A 19,745-nucleotide genomic window follows, 5' to 3' on the forward strand; every position below is an offset into this window, starting at 1 on the left:
AAACTCACCTTTTGCTACCCCTGCTCAATGCTAGAATTAAAAAAGCACCTGGTATTGTAAAAATAGCCCGACTGCTAATCCACTGAGACTGATCAAATCATGTGGCTCGGTGCACTTTCAAAAAAAGATACTCCTCACTGGATCTTGGCTGTGTGTGTCTGTTTCTCCTCGCTAATAGACTCAGTAGCTTTGTCTCAAGATTTTTTGAACAGTCTAATTTCCGTCACAGGACTTCTAGAACAGTCACCAGATTTTCTAAACGCTGAGCCTTCAAATTGTCTTCCGTTGAAGAGAGGTGAGTACCAGGTATGATATTTTCATCAATTTTACATGAATTGCTTTATTGAGGAGCCTACAGTTTCCTGATGTGGTTGATTTCCCAGATGATGTGCATGCTGTAGCCATTTATTAAAGAAAAAAAGGTAAAGAGATTAAAAAGCCCCCATGTGCTCGTCAAGGTGATGCTTTTGAACGTGCTTGCCCAAGTGGATGGTTACCATAGCTCCCTGCCATGGCTGAACGGTGCTTTGACTCCCCAAACTTGACAAATCGATTCTTTTTAATACCGAATGACTTTCTACAATACCCTGTTGGCCTTTTCCCAGGGTTAATTTTCAGCCACAGTAATAAGTTAAGGGTAGAAATATACATATATGTGTATATTGTTTTATAAAGAAACCAAAGGCAATACTGAACTCCAGGCACTTTTTTCCAGAACCTAATTAAGTACAGCTGTGTTATTACAAACTTGTGCCAAAAAGGCAGTGAGGGCATTTGGAGAAGGGTGCTTACGAGACGCCGCTGAGCTGGGGGAGTTGTTCAGCGTGCTCAGTAGCAACATTGCTGCCTCGCTCTCCTGAGCTCAGGGGATTGGGAAAACAAGTCCAGGGATCACCAGTGGAGCAGGTGGATCCAGGCCCTGCTTCAGAAGAACAGTTCCCAGGTTTGTATGGGTCAGCCTCTGAGGCACTGCCTCTCATTCTCCTTGTCCCCCAGGCTCCACAGCCTCAGCAACACCAGATCCCTTTACTCCATCCCAGCACCCCAGACCTTGCTTTGCCCGAGCCCCACAGCCCCCCATCGCAGAGGAAGAATGCAGGAGGGGACAGTGGGAAAGGCTGTTTGTGGAACACTGCTGTGCCTTCTCCCTGGTTTCTATTGTTGCCACCTTGCCAAAGCACAGAGCCCAAGTGAGTAAGCGCACCAGAGCGGTCGGGCTTAAACCCCACACTTCACCTTCCACGTCTGAAAAGCCCACTCAGCCAGAGCTAGAAATGCTTTCATGTAGCACGGACCACTCACTCTGTCCTCTGACAGCCCACTCAGCCTGCCTTTCCTTTCAAAGCTGAGGCCCAGATCACATTTGATATCTAGTTACATTCCTGACAAACTCCCACTTCAGCCCAGTGCTATTTTAACACCTGAAAAAACATCTGTTGTTCTGCTATGGCCATCTGCTACCATCCCCAAGAAGTCAGGCCAAAAATAGCCAGGTACTTTGAAGAACAGTGTTAGTTGAGACTTAATATGTGTAAAGACAGTCCCAGAAATGGGTTGTCTTAAAATCTCTTATGAATGAAAGGGACTTGGTTTCTACTTCCAAGTTAGCATCATTGTTCCCTTTGAAAAGAGACTGCAGCAAAGGGAATTAACATACCATATAAATACACAAGGTGCGATGAATTTATTTCAAGGTGGAAGTTAATGAGCAGGAACACAGAAAAACAAAGGGGCAATAAGCACCCTTTAGAATTTAAATGCTCTCTAATTTTATAGTCATAACTTATGCTTAGTAACCAGGCATCAACAAAGTTGTCACGAGTGGTGACTCACTCCATGGCAGATTACAGCGGATCCCATTACGCACCACTTCTTTAAGAGAGCAAGACCAAAGAATTAGGCCAGGCTGCCTCTGCCCAGCACTCAGAACTTCAGCGTGTGGCAGTCTACAAAGATCTCAGTCTTAGCTTTCAGGAAATAACACAAAATAATCACCAAGGGAACAGTCCTGCCCCGTGACTTTCAATTCAGGTCACCTGTGAGTGAAAATATTCCTCATGAGGACTCTACCCAATCCCCACTGCCTCCCACAGAGTCTTCCCATCTGCTGCAACAGAGGCTAAATAGACCATGATATAGTATCTCGGACTGTCTGTTTTCAGGCTTCTGGGCCGTCATCCCTAAAGTGTTTCAAGATACAATTTATAAACATAATTTTCCCCACCCCATACTCTTATCTGCCTCTGGAAGGGTACGAGCTGCTGTGAACAGATCATGCTAGCTGAACCAGGCAACAGTGACAGGAAACCCAGAAGTAAATTCTGTAACATTAATGCTGTAATATTAAACACTCTTCAGTGCTAAGCAGTAAAGGGATTTTAATTTAAGGTGAAAGTTTTTTTTTTTGTTAATATCCCATATAGCCCACACAGTTACAATAGTTCATTCCCACCCCCAGACTTTGTTTGCTAAGCCAAACTGCAGAATGCTTCACCGCAGATCCTTTACTAGAAGCAGAGCTAAAAACCAATTTTACAGAATGCTAAAATTGTTCTCAGCTTACTTTTAATTTCATTTTGTGCCATCACACCTTGCTATCTTCAGTCTCCTCTCTTTGATCATTTGAGAAAATATTGTGGAAGTTTGTAATGGAAATAAAAATCAAGTAATAACCAATCCCGATTCAAAATGCAAAATGACTGCTTTGTATGTAAAATTCATCTACTCTTTTTCAGAGGAGGACAGCATTTATTTAAACAGTCAAGTTTACTTTAATAGCAGAAAAACAGTTTGCCCCCATAGTCCATTATAATACTTCCAAAGGGAGAGCTTCATTACACAGAGGACAGCTACTCTGTTTTTCATTACTAGTAAGCCTTCAAGAACAACGTACGAAACAAAAATTTGTCTTTTTTTTTTTTTCTTTTTAGTGTTTGTGCTGTATACAATATGCTTTTCCAGTCCCATAGATCAGGGTTTTTTCCAAATCAAGGAAGCCTACAATATTAAACCAACTGTTGAGCTTGTACTTGTGCCATCTGCAGCCAGAAAAAACCACCTCTCTTGGGAGAGGATGTAATTTTCCGTGGTAATCTTCTAAAACTCATTTGGGGTACAAGCAATAATGTTCTAATTGCCATACCATCAATCATTTAAACAAGTCAGTTGTTGCTTGAATAAGATGAGAAATACCTGGTACAGGTAAGCAGCAGAGGCTTCACTAGAACTGTCCCCACGCCAGCTGCCAAGCCGCTGGCATTCAGGCTGCTTCCTCACATCAGCTCGTACCTCTGGCTACTGCTTCCAGTAAACAGCCTAAAATCTGACAGCCACACAGCTGGTTTTAGCAGCTGATCTTCTACAGAGCAATTGCACCTTGAAAAATAATGGAAGCAAGTTACCTGTTGGCAGAGGTGCCACCAGGAAGAACGACAGAAGGAATGAAGGAGATGCCATTCACACTGTGGCACTCAAAGCAAATACTCCTGTGCCCCAGGTGGGGTAGCTGGCCATTGCACATTCGTCTGTAGCCGTGAAGGAGAGCAAACAAATGATTGGAGAACGGTGCTTTCATAAAGCACAAAGCCACAATCATCATGGATTTCAGATGAAATTTTATCTGTTCAGTTTAGTGGCTCATTTTACAGCTCTCGAGATTTCCCCCTCCTCACTCTTAAGTGTTTGAATTTCTTCCCTGAAGCAGGCACAGTGAAACAAGGTGTAGTGATCTTGTTCATGCTGCTTACGAAGGCAGATCATTCCAGCTTCTGATCAGTACAGCGCCTTCCTCCAACCCGCTGAATCACAAATGCAAACTCCCTGAAGACTTGATGTATTTTGGTCATTGTATGTATATAAACTTGTGCCAGAAAATAACCTCTGTTCTTTGCTTCCATGTATGTTATTTAGCACTGAGCTGTATTTATGATTCTTGTCTAAAATGGGCTTTAACAACTTGACAAAGTTACTCATCTGCAGGGTAATTTACTACCCCATCCGCTCTTGTATTTTCTGCAGAACAAGCTAGCAGAGGTTTACGAACAAACAAAAAACCTGCCCCAGCAAGCCTAAGGAAAACCAGGATTTTTACTTGAGAATTAACATGAGATCTAGGACGGACATTAACTTGAGACTTCCAGCGAGTATTTTTCATGGGTTCACAAGTTGTGAGCCCAGGTTTCTGCACTGAACTACTGCAATTTCTCCAGAACAGTACTCAAAAAACCCCACAGCTTTCATATAGGAAAATTCTATACTAAATTCTTTACTAAAACCAAACAAACTTGTGCAGGATCCATGATACTTTATGCAGATGCAATTAAGTCAGGGATGCTGCTTGCAAGCATTTGTATGAGTAACCACCAATTTCCCAATTAACCTATTTCAAAACTTTAACACTCCTTAAAACTAATTTCAGAAAATGACTTACTGCGTGATGGTTTTCTACAACATGGGTGAAAATAACGTGGCTCACTGGAAGGCTAGCTATCCAAAAGCAGCACGTATTATGTCTTGAACTTTGCATAGTATTCATCCTCATGGACCAGAGGGTCAGTATTTTCCAGACTCTGATGACACTTTGCCACCCAATTAGGGCTCAGTGTTTCTTCTCTTGTCAGGGGATTACAAGTGTGTGGAAAGACAGAAGCTCAGAATGTCATACAAATAGTTTTAGTAGAGCAGAGAGTCTGCAACTAGCTTTCAGGAATTAGAAAGACATCAGCTATTACCAGGATCAAAATACTAAGGCAAGTCGATCAACTTTTAATTTTTATTTTTTTTAAGCTTCATATTGAGAAAAGAAAATCACAAAGAAAACACCTCCTTAACTATTATTCTTCAGGAAACGGAATTACACTGCCTTACTTCATACTGCGTAAGGGTAGTAAGTCTATTAAAACATTCGGCTCACTCTTCAACACTAAGTGCCAGCAATTGTAAAGAGAAAACAGTACTTTTCCAATTCAAACAATTCCTCTCACGTTTCAATGCTGAAGACTGAGTGCAAAGAATACATTCTACCCCAAATGTGTTCCACCCAACCTAATCTCACTCAAATTACTTGCCCTACAGAAAACACACTTTATCACCCACAGCTTACTGGAATGCAGGATGCTGAGAATTTAGGAAGAGCCAGCTGTTAAATTCCAGGTTCTTCCCAAAAGAGAGTCGCTGTCTCCCCCAGCAGTGCTACAGTAGCAGAACTGCTCTTTACATTTTCCGTTCAATTGAAAGGTATAAATTACAGAACTTTTGCATGGACTGTGTATTTAGAGAAGCCAGGTTGTAACTAAATCAATAACCTATAATCCTCATTTGCAAATAGCTACATGCTGCCTTTGGCAACCTGGGTAACTCCAATCAGTTGTTTTAAAACAGCAGCTTGACTATGGAGCAGAAAGTTATAGTGAAGTAAACTTGGGTTTCACTTAGAATTTACTGTAAATAGGATCGTTCATAGTAGAATTTTGCTGGAAAGGGACCTCAGGAGGTTCCCAAGATTAACCTCCTGCACCCAGCAGGGTCAGCCCCAAGGCCATGTTGCTCAGGGCTTTACCCAGTTGAAAACCTCCCAGGGATAACAACCTGCACAACCCCTTTGGGCAGCCTGTTCACTGACTCACTGTCCTCATGAGGGGTTTCATTACCTTTAACCAGAACCTCCAGTTTCAAATTATGCTGTTGTTTTTCACTCTCCCACCACACACAATTTTAAAAAGCAGATTACTTCCCTGATAACTTCTCCATATTTACTGGCAAGGCTTTGTTAGCTCCTCCTGAAGCTGTCCCTTCTGTTACACTGAAGATCTCGTCTATGGTCAAAGAGGAAGCATAATGTATATAAATGAAGCTAAGAATTTACTGTTAGCATATGGAAATGTTAACCCAAATCAAGGATTGCTATTAGCCTAGATCTACTACATAAAAAGAAAGAGTAATAATGCAGTTAGAGTACTTCTATACAGAAGTAGTTGCAGTAATAGAGTTAAAATTGTAACACACCTTCCTCTGTTTCTGTCCCTTTTCTAGGGGCTATGTTCATCCTCCTGTTGCCCCTCTGAGTCTGAGTCAATAGGCTCCAGGCTGGTGAGAAGGATAACATGTAGCTGCCAGCTCCTGGAGTCCTTTGTTGGGAGGGGTACGGTGCCGCTGTCTTCCTCCTCCCTCTAGGATCCACTTGGGTTCTTTTTATGTTTGCTAACGTGCTTTCACACCTTTCTCTTTCCTTGTTTGTCTACAGCTCCATGCTACATCTGAATTTATCATATATGGTGCCCTTCACATATATTAGATACCATTTCTTTGTTCTGTTACTCCCTAAACAGTATTGTCCAGTTCTGATTCTGTCTTTTTTTTTTAAAAAAAAACAAAGAAATCATCCATCCCATCTGTCCCCCAATCCAACAACAAAAAATACTCCAACCAACCAAGCCCATACTTAAGCACTGGTGAGTAACCACTTGAAGGTTTTTAAGCCTGTCTCCAGTCCCACATGTGTGCCCCATCATTCGTCAGTAGTTCTCTATGCTACATCCTTTGTTCTTCTGTTCTAAAGCTCTCTGCTATCATACCATGCCTGCATTTTCCTCCACCACACCAGCGTTTTGGTCATAAGTATCTCATTCTACATAAATTAGCTGCTTATTGCTCTCACATACATGAGACTACAGTTATGCCACACAAAGGTAAACAGAAGTAAAACACATGAGCCATAGACACCTGACCAGTTAGAAAAAAAATCGCTGTTACAGCAAAGCTTAGTAAAGCAAAGCTACAGGCAGGTCAGGAAGAGTCCAGAAAGGGAAGCCTGATCAACCTCAGCCCTGAGGCCTTGCAGACTCAGCACTTAGCTTGCGGCCTGCTGCTAACAACAGAGACGGTGTTACGGTGTCACGTCACCACCATCTTCCACTCGAACAAGCTCCAGGCCCTGGCCATCGTGGTGGCCCTCTCCACTAAGCTCACTCCAGCTGTTGCAATCTTCCTTGAACTGGGGAACCCACAAACTGGACGCAGTATTCTACACGCAGTCTAACACGAAATGCCAGATACACCATCATAAGTACTATCGATACTCACCCTCCCCACCTCACAGGTGATTGCAGTATATTAGCTATTCCAGGGAAGCTCCTGCTTTATTTATTTTCTGTAACTATGCATACGCTTAGCTGAATACTGCTTCTTCTCAGTAGAAAGAGGAATGCTAAAGAAAAACAGTCAAGTGTCTGAAGACTGGCACACGAGGAACACCTGCCTGTTATGCCCTGACACAGCTGGCCCACAGGAGCCAACATCTAGATAGGTGTCAAGGCACAAAAAACCCCAAGGGAGTATCTAACAGGTGGATTTCCAAACAGCTAGAAGAGTTTGAGATGTTACCACCACAACTCCCTTCATGCTTGCTACCCCTGCAGTCCAACTGAAGAAATCGTTCATATGATATTCCTTCTGCCACTGAGCATTTTGGGGGGGGGGGGGGGGGGGGGGGGGGGCACGCTAAAACCTCAAGCAGCTGATGATGGTGGTAAGGTAGAACCACTGAGTGCTTAACCATTCCAGCTAAAAGAAGAAAAAAAAAAGAAAATTCACCCATTTATTCAGCTACTTAAGCATCTCCCCCTAAAACTGAGTTACTTTGCTGAAGGCAGCAAGACTGCATATGGATCAGTAGTTTAAGTATCAAATTTACAGCACTTCTTTCCCCCAAAATTCCAAGCTTAACATGGTCTAGTATCTTCTAGTTAAGATGGGGGGGAACAAAGACACCAAATCCCAAACTGGAGATGACAGCTACGTGCCTTTTCATTCCCTGGCATATATAACCAGTGCAGCATTTGTGCAGACTCTCATTTATAGTTCTCAACTTTTCTGCTTTCACCTTCTGCTAGGAATGAACCAACTGTGAAGCACTTTCTTCACAACTAGTTCATTCGTTTTCCTTTGAGGCACAACTCTTCCTTTGGCTGACTATCCTTCCCAAAGCCAGTAAAGACTGCCAACCCATCCTCCAGACCTTTTATCCTAAAGATTCCTTGAAAATCTGTGACCTTGCACAGCAGCTTAAAAGCATATGCTTTTTAAAAAAGCTCCTAAGGAGGTAGAAACCTCTTGTTTGAAGCACACCAAAAAAACACTTTGTTAATCAAATCTCAGTTACAGCTCTTCAGAGTAACAGGCTGAGCCTCCCAGGCTGTTCAGTGATACACCTACGGAGACAATTCTGTTTCCCAGACAGCCCAAGCATGAACTCCACAGAGGCACACACGCGCGGTCCCAGAAAGGTCCCAGAAAGGATGCGTGTGCTGGGAAACACTGCCCTGCTCCTGGTGAGCCACCACGGCTGAGGCAAATTCTGTGCGACGCATGTAGGAAGGGGGACGGGGCAGCACGTGCAGGGCAGACGGACAGAACTGGAAAAAGTAGTATGAGATTACTTACAGACTCACAGGGTAACAGGTCAGAGGGGAGCTCAGCGAGATCTCCGGTCCACCCTCCTGCTCAAAGCTGGGTAAGCTACAAGGTTGGATCATGTTACTCATGGGTTAATCCAGCCTTCTCTTGAAAACCTCCAAAACGGAGACAGAACGATCTCTCTGGGCAACCTAGTCCCAAGGGTGAAATTTTTTTTCTCTTACATCTTGGCAGAACTTGTCCTGTTCCAAGTCATGCCTGTTGTGTCTCACCCTCCCTCCAAGCACCCCCTGAGATGAGTGTTGCAGCTTCCCTAAGTTCAGCTACACGCTTTAGCATCTTTGATTACAAAAGTAGCCTGGATTTCTACAAGATGAGCAAAGTCCGTTTTTTCATGAGATGCAGCAGAGGTGCAAGTAAACTGACCTTCCAAGCAGCTCCACTTAATTCTAGTGATAAGGAACAACTCCAATTGTTAGAGAGCGACCCAGGAGTCAACAGCCACCCTTGCAAAACAGGGGGCTTATTTTTCATTAGTTATTTTACAGTATTAGTATTTTCATTAAAATCATCCAGACTGATAAATGAAGTGTCAGTTTCTAGAAAAACAACATCCAGACAGGAAACCCTTAGCACCTCAGATCAAGGCATAAACAATCAACCTTATTAAACCAACAAACCAAGTTTATTTATAGAGGTCTGTACAATTGTGATGAACTATGCTAGGACACCAATGAAACAAAGCAAACAAGTCTCTCCCGCTCTAACAAGCGGGAGGTGTAGTCACTCACCTTCACATGCACTTAAAAGAAAAAAGATTACAGCTTTCATACACAGTTCTGTAACTATTCAAGAGAACTTTCCTGATGTATTGTTCTCAAAGTTAAGAGGTTTGCATGATAATTTACTGACTGTTGCCTCTCAAACCCAGTATTTCAGCAGAATCCAGAGACTGTGAGAGGGCAAGTGGCAGTTTCATAGGTGCAGATAACTACGTCATAGTCCAGCATTCGGATCTGCACTCTAAACTCACCGCGTCTCCTGTTTTGGTTATCTCCATCAAAAGTTACGTGCAACACTGTAAGGGTCTCATCAACATTTTGGCTGTAGTATAGGTTATCCTTGTGTTACCTAAAACCAACACATCGAGGGCAAGCTTATTAAAAACACTGGATCTGAATTACCTTTACGTTTCGAGACCGCTTGTCATTGTGTCTCAGAGCTCTGAGGCATTTCTGTGGAAAAATCAGTTCCTGAATTGCTTGATTTGGCAAGTATTTCTGCAAAGCATTGGAGAGCGATTATTTTGAAAACTGGCTATTGCAAAATAAGTTTTGAATTTTTTTATTACAAATCTGTAGCATCATTGAAGCTGTTGAAAAAACCAAAATCATATCAAATGCATATCTACACAGTGAATCATGACGTCTCCTATGAAGTTATCATGGTAGATTCTATAAATCCACTCTTAAAAAAGTACGTATATGCGAGAGCCTACTACAGCTCCAGAGAAGCTGCTAAAATAGGCCATCAAATAAAGCAGTCTATGATTACATATTTACAGAATAATCCACGTGTCCCAGAACTATGGAATATTCAGTAAATAAGTATTGAAGGATTTCTAATTATTTGTTTACACGGTAATACAAGCCGCTTCATAGGTTGATTGTTTTTTTTATACACAGTTCATAGGATCAATCTGCACACAATTACATGATGTTTCTTTAAAGCTACTGTTAAAAAAAGGAAGAGAAAGTTAAATAAGAACTAGATTAAAGTTTCATTAAGAATCCAACAAGAAATTATCAAACACAGGTTTAAATGTAACCAGTGTATGATTTCAGAAAAACAGTAATGCTCCGACACAAGAAGAGCATCAGCATTTTCCCTCTTCAGGGTCCCCCAGAAACATTCCTATCCAGTTCAGTGCTTAAGTTATTATGTACGTACTGGCCTGAGTAGGAACAAACACGTGCTTGCACGCTTACCTGAACGAGGGCCTCTAATCTTTTAGACTTCTAATTCTCTTTTAATTTAGTTCTTAGCTCCACATGTTCAGTTGTATCTTGTTTGGAAAAGTTCTTTGTTAAATGTCACTTATATTTACACTTTGATTTTTTTTTATTATTTTTTTTTACACCTGAGTGATAATTTAGCTGTCACCTTGTGTCCAGTCAAATATTCCATAAAGCCATACAATTCTTGTGCTAGTGTTGCACTCCACTTGCACTAGTTTATATATGAAAAATGTGCATCAGCTACCTCTCATACATTGCCCACTGACCTTTCTACTATGTCCTTACTATATCCTTCCCCTTCCACACAAAGTGATTTTTTTTTTTTAATTTTTTTTTTTTTGTTTATAGAAGCCCCGTTTAAATTGTTCACAAAGCAAAAAACAAAGTGAGCTGGAGCCCAGTGAAGACACGATGACTGAACAAATACGTAACACTGGAGGCTTGGAGAAGGAATTAAAGCCCAGCCAACGAGCACCCCACCGCCATCCCAGAAAAATCTACTCCATACAGTTATAGCTGGAGACTCCAGATGTGCTACAGATGACAAGTCCCACATCAAGAGCTGTGTACCTCTCTTTCATCAGTTAAGCTTAAGTAAAAAAGGGAACGTGAAGTTAAACAGCTATATCAGCCAAGCCGTTTTAGTAAGAAGAATCACATTTAATGAGTTTGTTTCTTGCAATTTCAGATGCTCAAGTACAGCTGGTAGAAATTCAAAACAGCCGTAAAGAACTGTGACAGACGGATACAAATAGTACTGCAGCTTAAAAATGATAAAAAACACCTGAAAAAAAGTCACACAACCCTCCCAAAAAAATTTACACTTTGAACCTAAGCCAGTTTTTGAAGATTCCCTTCTCCAAAGCTAGGATGAAGGAGGAGGAAGAAGAAGAGGAAGAAAGTGCAGACGACCTTCCAGCCACAAAGGTCTTGCGCCAATGTTTATTCACCGTGCCTGTGGTGGTATGTAAGGGGAGATCACCAAGTGCTGATTCTGCAACCACCAAGAGACTCCTATGGAAATCCAGACCTCAGGCTAATACTGAACACAGAGTGGACCAACGAGCTGCATCAACAAAATAAAAACAAAACTCAAACTAAAAGAAATGGGAAAACCCCAAATAGCACAGATCCACATTTGTGAGGGGGGCAGGAGGAAAGGGCAAGAAGGGAGGTCTATACAGTAAATAGTTGAATGGTTTATGTTACAGATGACTGGCAGTTTTAAAGAGTCTCTTCCCAGCTCCATTGCTGCTCCAACCCAGAAGGGAGAACTGAAAAGGGAGGAAGAAAAAGGTAGGACATCGTCATGGAGCATGCAGGATCAGAAGCAGCAGAGTGGGCGTGCTCAAATAAGCCCCCGCCTCTTTTTGTAGTCTTCCAAGTTCAACGACCGCCGAGGGGCACCGTCCTTTGCTGGTGGAGCCTTGGAGGTGATGGCCAGTGCCTTAGATTCTGTTGGGGATAAGAAAAGAGTGAGGACGTAAATACACGAAAACTACAGATTTCCACTTGCTGTTTTTGTGGACATCTTCACCACAAAATTGCGTTTGGCTTCTCTAGTATAAATCAGGTTAGACCATCAGTTAATAATACAGCTTATCTTCATAGACAAAGCATGTGCACTTTTGATTGTTTGTCAATTCAGCCTCCTGCTGATAAGCAAACTTTCATTTCTTCTTAAGAAAACTACTCTATAGCACACTGAAATCACAATACAAACAGAGCCTTCAGGCTCAGTTCCAGGATCTTCGATAAAACATTGTCCCATGAGAATAACAAGCACAAGGGGACAGATAATAAGTGGACAGAAGTCAACTTCCTATCCGCATCTACAACAACATTTTAGTCATTCCCCAGGATCGTTGCTAAGAAAGGGGACTGCACAAAGGAAGATGCCAAAATGGTATCTAAGGGAAAAAACCCAAACCAGTCATACTTCTGCCTATATTGTGTGTGTCTCATCCTTCTCTTTTTCAGTACCCTTCCTGGTTTTCAGCGTCCTTCAGTGCCTAACCCCCACCCGCTTGCTGACTCTCTAAAGTACATAACCATCTGTCTCTGCAAGTCTCCTATTCTTGGCATCCTAACTCATTCCGTATTCTTACATCCAGAGTCCCCACCTCGACCTAGTTTGGAAAGGCAACCTCTCCTACTTTCCCTTCTTGACAAACTTTTAAGTCTTTGTGTGTTCTGATGGCACTTCCTAAGCTGTTGACCTCCAAGAACTTCAGCTCATATTCTTCCAGTGATGCAAAAAATAAGAAGGCTCGTGAGTCAAATTGCATTGGTATATTCCCACGCTTTCCCCTCCACTGCAAAACAGCTTGATAGGACGAGAGAAAACTGCCTCAAGTTGTGCCAGGGGAGGTTTAGATCTGATAGTAGGAAAAATTTCTTCACCAAAAGGTCTGCCAAGCATTGGAACAGGCTGCCCAGAGAAGTGGTTGATTCACCAGCCCTGGAGGCACTTAAAAGGCACTTAGGGACACGGTTTAGTGGTGGACTTGGCAGCGTTAAGTTAATGGTTGGACTCAAGGGTCTTCCAACCTAAATGACTATGACACTAAACTGTTCTTGCCACACATCTCGGGCTCTCAAAAAGTCAAGATCACAAAGAGGAAGGTCAGCAAGTTTGTGTCTATACCTTCACTTCCTGACCAGTGTTTTGGTTCCCCTAAAATTTTGCTAAAATACAATCTGCAATACCAGTTCGGGAACAACAACTTTGTAAAGCAGCAGGTTCAAAATCAAATAAAAATACTTTATCCACATAGCATGTATACAGATTATGGAACAGGACATCACAGGCACCTAAAGTGTATCTGTTCTCAAAAGTGATTAGACAAATTAAAGAAGTAAATATCAAGGCAGGCAGATATCAAGGCTTATTAAATGCAATGCTCCCATCTGTTCCCCAAAGATTATGCAAGTCATCGATACTGTAGATTGGAAGAGTAGGTCAGAAAATGCTCATTACGTCCTTTTCTCCCTAGGCATCTGGAGAAAGGATATGGCGACATACAGGCCTTCAGTCTAACACAATACAGTTGTTCCCGTTTTCTCAATGGATGTCATTGGCACACATCCCCACCTCCTCAGTTCAAGATACTTGCCAAGATGACAAACACAGAGTCCTTTCTTCCATTTTCCAAAGCCCACCAATGATTTTGAAAGAATTATTCTGGAAGAAGTGAGCTCTACCATAATGAGCTGGACTATCGCATCCCCAAACTCAGCTAGAACACCCACCTGAACTGGGAACCTGAAGATCAATCTTTACATCAAAGTCATGCACTTTGAAAAGATCTTCTGAGAGGTCACTGGCTGATTTAGAGTTCACATCTTTATCCTTCCCTTGACCCTGAAATAAAAACTACAGGTAAGTCTTCAACCGTTAACTGTCCAAACAAACAGAGATTAAAAAAAAAAAAAAGCAGCAGCTTTTTCCCCCACTTCTGTCCCAAACATACTTAGTTTACTTTCATACTGCTAGAGAAACTTTATTTTCTTTCCCCAAGAAAGAAAAAGCTGTTTCTTTTCTATGATAATGCTCTACAGGATACCTATTTCTAGAACTGAAGCATGCACATCTACTATTAGTCATAAGCTTCTAGAGCAAAATGGTGACAGTAGGAGGAACGTAACAGAGACAGAAATGGAAACTTGCCTTACTCATGTCCTTTGGAGCATCTGGTAATACACCAGACCCGTATTTTGCATTTAGCTGGGCAAGAATGGCAGCTTGGACAGCAGGATCTCTAGACTGCAAAGGGAATGAGGCAGGGGGGGAAGGAAAGGAAGAAAAAGTCACTGTACTTAAATCGGCAAAAACTATACTGTTATTTTGTTAAAACGGCACTCATATCCATGAATCTAAAACCATAGGAGGCTGTAGATCAGTTAGCCCAGCCTTCAGGATTTCAGAGACAACTGAAATCATCCTGATACTGTCAGATGCATTACACAGGTAACAAACTCAAAGTTAGCCTTCAGAAAGTCTTTCTTTAAGAAAATGAGAAACACATTTGCTGTTGATATTGCTTGCTCCCATGACTAGTCCACACTACCATTGAATGTATTTGCTTTCAGCTTACAGTTCTGGCTGAAACACTACTAGAGAGAAGAAATCTTTAGAAAACCGTTTTCTTTACATAATAGTTATCTATTATAATAAGGCTACTCAGTTATGGTTTTTTCCTAATAAAATAATTATTTCTTAAATAATTATTTAATTCAAACCCTGCAATAAAAGTCCTTTTCTATTCCCTTGCCTGTTTGTGGAGACTGATGAGAGCCAACCTGACCAGTCTTTTTTTTTTTTAAGTACTGATACCAGAATGTTATCCTGTTCCACAACAGGCCTCAACAAAGCCAGATGACTTAGATGCTGGAGCTGATCACATTGCTATCCATCATTTATATAGCTAGAGACTGCAGTTTTGCATAGTATCGCAGGGAAGTTTGTGACTTCTTTAAACTTTTGTTTAAAGTTTGAACTACTTTATCCGTCACAGGCCCCAAAAGTTTGGGCTCCTCTCTACTTCACAGATCTTTCAGGAAAGTTTCAACTAATTAGAAGCAAAATTCACACTTAAAGCAAACTGTCTTCCCAGCGCTAACTAAATCTGAGTAATTCTACATAGAAAAACTCACTACTGAAGTCTAAACCACAGTTGCTTCACCATGTACATACCCACATCACTTATGTCCTTCACACTTTGCATTAAAAAAATGTGTGTATATTTTTTTTTTTCCACTTTTTCCTTCTTTTGGGATAGTCAGACCAGGATGTCAGTCAATTATTATCTCACTCTAGCATCTGGAGCGTTAATAGCATATGGCACAGATGGGAATGAATACAAACAACATTCTCCTTCCTACTTGCTGCATTGCACTGGTTTATGTTTCTCTGCAAATTGCCTCAATTGAACTTAAGTATTACACTCACATTAGACACTATTGTGGGCTTGCACTGCCGCCTAGTAAAGGGGTCCATTTGTTGGTTTTTCATGCTGTGACTTTCAGCCTGAAGAAGAAAAAGCACATGGTTTTGCAGAGTTCACTACCTGCCCCCTTGTAAATCCTCCCACAGCACCCCACCCATGCCTGGGCACTATATATATAGCTGGCACTCATCAGCTGTATATGATATCAAGATCAGAGGAAAGCTAGCAACAGATTACAGATTAGAAAGACTGTGACACAACCACAGCCCTATGGTTCACAGGGCAAAACACAGAAAATAGGTGTGCAACTCTTGGGACAGTTAAGGCTTAACCATTTGTTAACAAGCTTAACTTTTCCTTAACAGAAACGTCAATGCAGAAAATTGAATATTTCCTTTAATATTTTATTTTATTCTCTGAAGTCTCCTTTCCAATTTCTTTCCCATACAAAATGCACTACATGACTACTACAGTCAGTAACAGAGTTATCAAAAGGATAAAGTGATCTGCTTTCAAGTCATGTCATTTGTCTATATGAAAAATATCACAGATCATTAAAAAAAATTAATAACTTCACTATGCAATTATCCCCCTTTGCATCATTTCATCTCTACTTGCACAGAAGTATTAATTCAGCACTATTTACCACAAGAGCCTTCTCAGACTCAACGATATTCCACTCTCTATTTCTCTGGTTGATGTAACTGCAGAAAGAAAAAAGGAGGGTAGGGTAAAGAAAAATAACGTGACTGTCATTTATCAATCCCTGCACAATAAAACACCTGACAGCTTCATCCTGATCATAAATTATTTTTATCGCAACACAACTGCTACCTGGGGTACGTGGAAGAGAATTTACATTTTTGACGGTTTTAACTGAACGACAGATACAAGGAAGTGAAGATAGGCAAACACTACTAGAGCCATCACAATACAAATTTCATTAATATATCGTACCGGAAAGAAAAGACAAAATCTTGCAGTTGATTCATTACTGCATTAGTTTCTCTTCTCTGTATATTTTGATTGATACTATTTAAGAAAGAACATTCCCAATATCTGTTTCTTACCTGATTGCAGAAATATTTTTTGTTCGTTGACGATCCAGGGCCTCTGCTCTCTCTTCAAGTTCATTAAGCTGATCTTGAATCTGTTTGGCCTTATCTTGGTCCCCCAAGTCCTCAGCCATAGCCTTCAACCAAACAATAACTCATTAGGCACTACTCTACCACAGAGCTAGTCAGAGAAACAATGGACAGACCCATGAATCAGCCAGCTAACACTATTCCAGTTGCAAATGTTCTGCCCCACATTGTAAGAATACAAAGAGCTAAACTCTCCTTACAGCTTAAGGCAAAATGGGACTTCTTACACCAAAGAACTCTGAAAACCTTTGAAACCCCTTAAACTAAGGAAGAGGTAGGAACAGTACTCCCAGCATGAAGAGGAAAAGTCAGTCAGATGATTTTAAGTTACAGGCTTGATTAAAATGTAACATCTCTATTTACCAGCTCAGGAAAAGAACGATTATTTCTGCAACTGTCAGCTGCCGCTTACTCCAGGGAGTTGGGAGTCCCCTACCAGCCACCAGACGCTTGTTGTGCCACCTGGTGGCACTAAAGAGCAATTGCACCCTTCTGCAAGGGAAAACCAACGGCGCGTCTTCATCGCGCACAGTACTGAAGCAAGAATGTCTTGCAAGAGGACTGCACAATTAAAAACAAACAACATGTGTTCTGTCTATCTTTATCTTCAGAGATACTTAAGACTCTGTTTCGTGACTTTGGCTTCTCACCACTGTTAGGCCTGTTCCTTCCAAGAGGCCTACACGTAAAACAGTTCAATGGCAAGTAAATCTTTTGGCAGCGTATTCTTTTCAATATCAATTACTGGTCACAGAGTGACAATTCTGTCAAGCCTGAGTAAAAGACAATTTAACACAACTTATTTTTACTATTTTAAGAACTATAGGAAATCAACTTTCAAATGTTGTTATGCAGTACTTTGGAAGAAGAGGAGAAAAAGAAAAAAGAAAATCAGTTCCTAAAGCAGAACAGCTTCAGGCCTTGTTTAAGGGACAGCTATAATTGTTGGCAATTGCCTTAGAAAAAGAATGCAATAGCTTTAACTGGGTTCTAAGCGTTCTGAACCCAGCGATAAACCTTGAGATCCACCTTTTTAGCTGTATAAAGTCGAGCTTACTGCTGACTACGGCCAAAATCCAGATGAGCTCCAGTTCTTCAAAATCAAAGACTGCATTAAGCTTGCAGGCATCATCTCATCTCTCACCTTCTCCTTTAACAGCTGAGTTTTCTTCATAGCATAATTTGGAGGTGCTTTTCTGAACCTTTCCTTCTCTTTCACAATCTGTAAGATGCAGAAGAAACAGCAAGAATACGCAAACATGAGGTATCTGTTTCAATACTTGGGTCACTAAAAGCAACAGACTGGTATCACCTAAGAAACGTACTTAGTGCCACAGAATTTTACTCATGCTTTTTCTCTCTGCTGCATTTTTAAATTTGTGACTTGGTAATGAGTTACAGCTCCATTCCCCTCACTTAAAACCTACAAAAAATCTGATGCTAATCACATTTGGTCAGTATTAAGCAAGTATTAAACTGCAGAAACTAAGAAATGCATCTATCATGATGCTGTCAGCTTTTCAGAACTTGAGAACTAAGTTGCCCGACTCTAGTTAGGAGTTCAGGGTTCTGCAACACAAGTTCAAGAGCAGGTAACAGGGCACAAAGGATGAAGTAACGCAGGAGTGAGCCCCAAACAGCTGGATCACCAAGCTATTCTATCCAGTTAGGCAACTTCATTATGAGCTTCTTATTTGCTTAGGAAGCAAATACCATGATCATCTTGCTCTGCAACAGCTAGTGCTCTACTCCATGAGTACCTGTCACCTTAAAGTATTGCCACAGCCTCACTACAACACACTGTTTACCTCCTCAATGTCCTGGTCATTAAATTTGTAGTTGAGGGCTTCTTTGATGGAGACTTCCTTCTTGTTTATCTCATCTAGTGTGGGCAGCTGCATCCCAGCAGAGAACATCTAAACACAAGAGACAAAGAGGTTACTTCCTACTTAAAAGTATCCTTGGCAAAAGGCTGCTAAGAAACTAAAAGTCTGACAAAACTTACCGCTTCCTTCCACTTCATGAACTCACTTTCAGTAAATTCCTGATTTGAGACAAACTCCAAACGGAACACCCGTGAATCACTGCCATGCCTGCAACAACAAAGTGTATCAGCATCCCTCTCTGATGGTGCAGAGCTGTTATCTTGGATCTGTAGACGTAAACTGATTCAAGTGGCTGGTTCTGGGCTCCTTAAGGTAAATCTCATGGCTCACATGCTACCTACTCCTAACTTCAGTCAGGTCAGCCACAGTTCACGACCCTACATCAGCTATTAGTAATAATGCAAAGGAATACTAGACTGTGAGTCTGCAGGAAACGGTTGCTCAGGAGGAAACAGAAACAGACCTCTCAAACCTAAACCTTACCTACCCTATTCAGTGACAGATGGCATGATCTTCAGAAACACAAAGCTTATGATTTCATGTTTCAACCAGTACTGAATTATAGCATGCCGGAGGCAATCCCTAGCTAGTTTTCTATTCATTGATCAGTCAAAAGCCAGAAATCCCTAAACGTTTTCTGCAAAACACTACCTTTGGCACTACCAGCTAACTACTATACTACTACTAGCCAATAGTAAGATTAGTTGCTATGGTGTAAGTTTCACTCCAAGCATGGAGCTCCCTCCTGAGGCAGCCTAAGAAGTTACTGAATGTCCCAATGGATTTAGGTAAGACTTTTTGTTTTTACTCCACACCTGCATCCACATGCGTTCTCCACACACCTTCCTGTTTCTCCCAAATAGCTCACATCATCTTCACATCAAATATCTCACCAGGATGTTTTGTATCATAACTCTTAACGTTCACCTCATGATCCTTATAAAGGCCATAAGAACAACAGAGAAATCCAACGCTACATATTCAGCTTCTTCCCTCCAAAGTACCATGCTGTAACACACATGCCAGACCCAACCATGTATGCCTTTAAATGATGCGCATCTCTAACACCTGATGACAACAACAGTGGAGAAAAGATAAAAAAGAGCTCAAGAGGCATACACTAACACAAATGAATGGCTCAGATATCAGCACATCATAGGCCTCTGCCGGAGGTTTTTTTGTAACTTCCATTACGCTGAAGGGGGGGGACAGACACACCCAAACAAACAAATCCAATCCCAACATTCCACCACTAAATGGCAGGGTGAGACCCAATCTGCTTCCTAGCTCTCATCTCCAAACCACACACAGAACGTTTTATTTGCTATGAAAAGG

The 19,745-nt window shown here is 41.4% G+C and overlaps 1 protein-coding gene across 1 annotated transcript in view; it reads right to left on the minus strand.

Moving 5' to 3' along the window:
* Positions 1-9,740: 9,740 nt before the first annotated feature.
* The window catches only part of RTF1 (RTF1 homolog, Paf1/RNA polymerase II complex component), a 30,825-nt gene continuing 20,820 nt past the window's right edge, over positions 9,741-19,745 (minus strand). Inside the window, exons 10-18 of the mRNA XM_056346805.1 lie at positions 18,530-18,617; positions 18,333-18,440; positions 17,669-17,746; positions 16,450-16,571; positions 16,026-16,083; positions 15,382-15,459; positions 14,101-14,196; positions 13,683-13,794; positions 9,741-11,885 (exon numbers count right to left, since the gene is read on the minus strand). Coding sequence (XP_056202780.1) covers positions 11,779-11,885; positions 13,683-13,794; positions 14,101-14,196; positions 15,382-15,459; positions 16,026-16,083; positions 16,450-16,571; positions 17,669-17,746; positions 18,333-18,440; positions 18,530-18,617 — 847 coding nt within the window. The 3' untranslated portion in view covers positions 9,741-11,778. The remainder of the gene's footprint in view (positions 11,886-13,682; positions 13,795-14,100; positions 14,197-15,381; positions 15,460-16,025; positions 16,084-16,449; positions 16,572-17,668; positions 17,747-18,332; positions 18,441-18,529; positions 18,618-19,745) is intronic.

Source organism: Falco biarmicus, chromosome 7 (genome assembly GCF_023638135.1).
Source record: "Falco biarmicus isolate bFalBia1 chromosome 7, bFalBia1.pri, whole genome shotgun sequence".
Classification (NCBI taxonomy): Eukaryota; Metazoa; Chordata; class Aves; order Falconiformes; family Falconidae; genus Falco; species Falco biarmicus.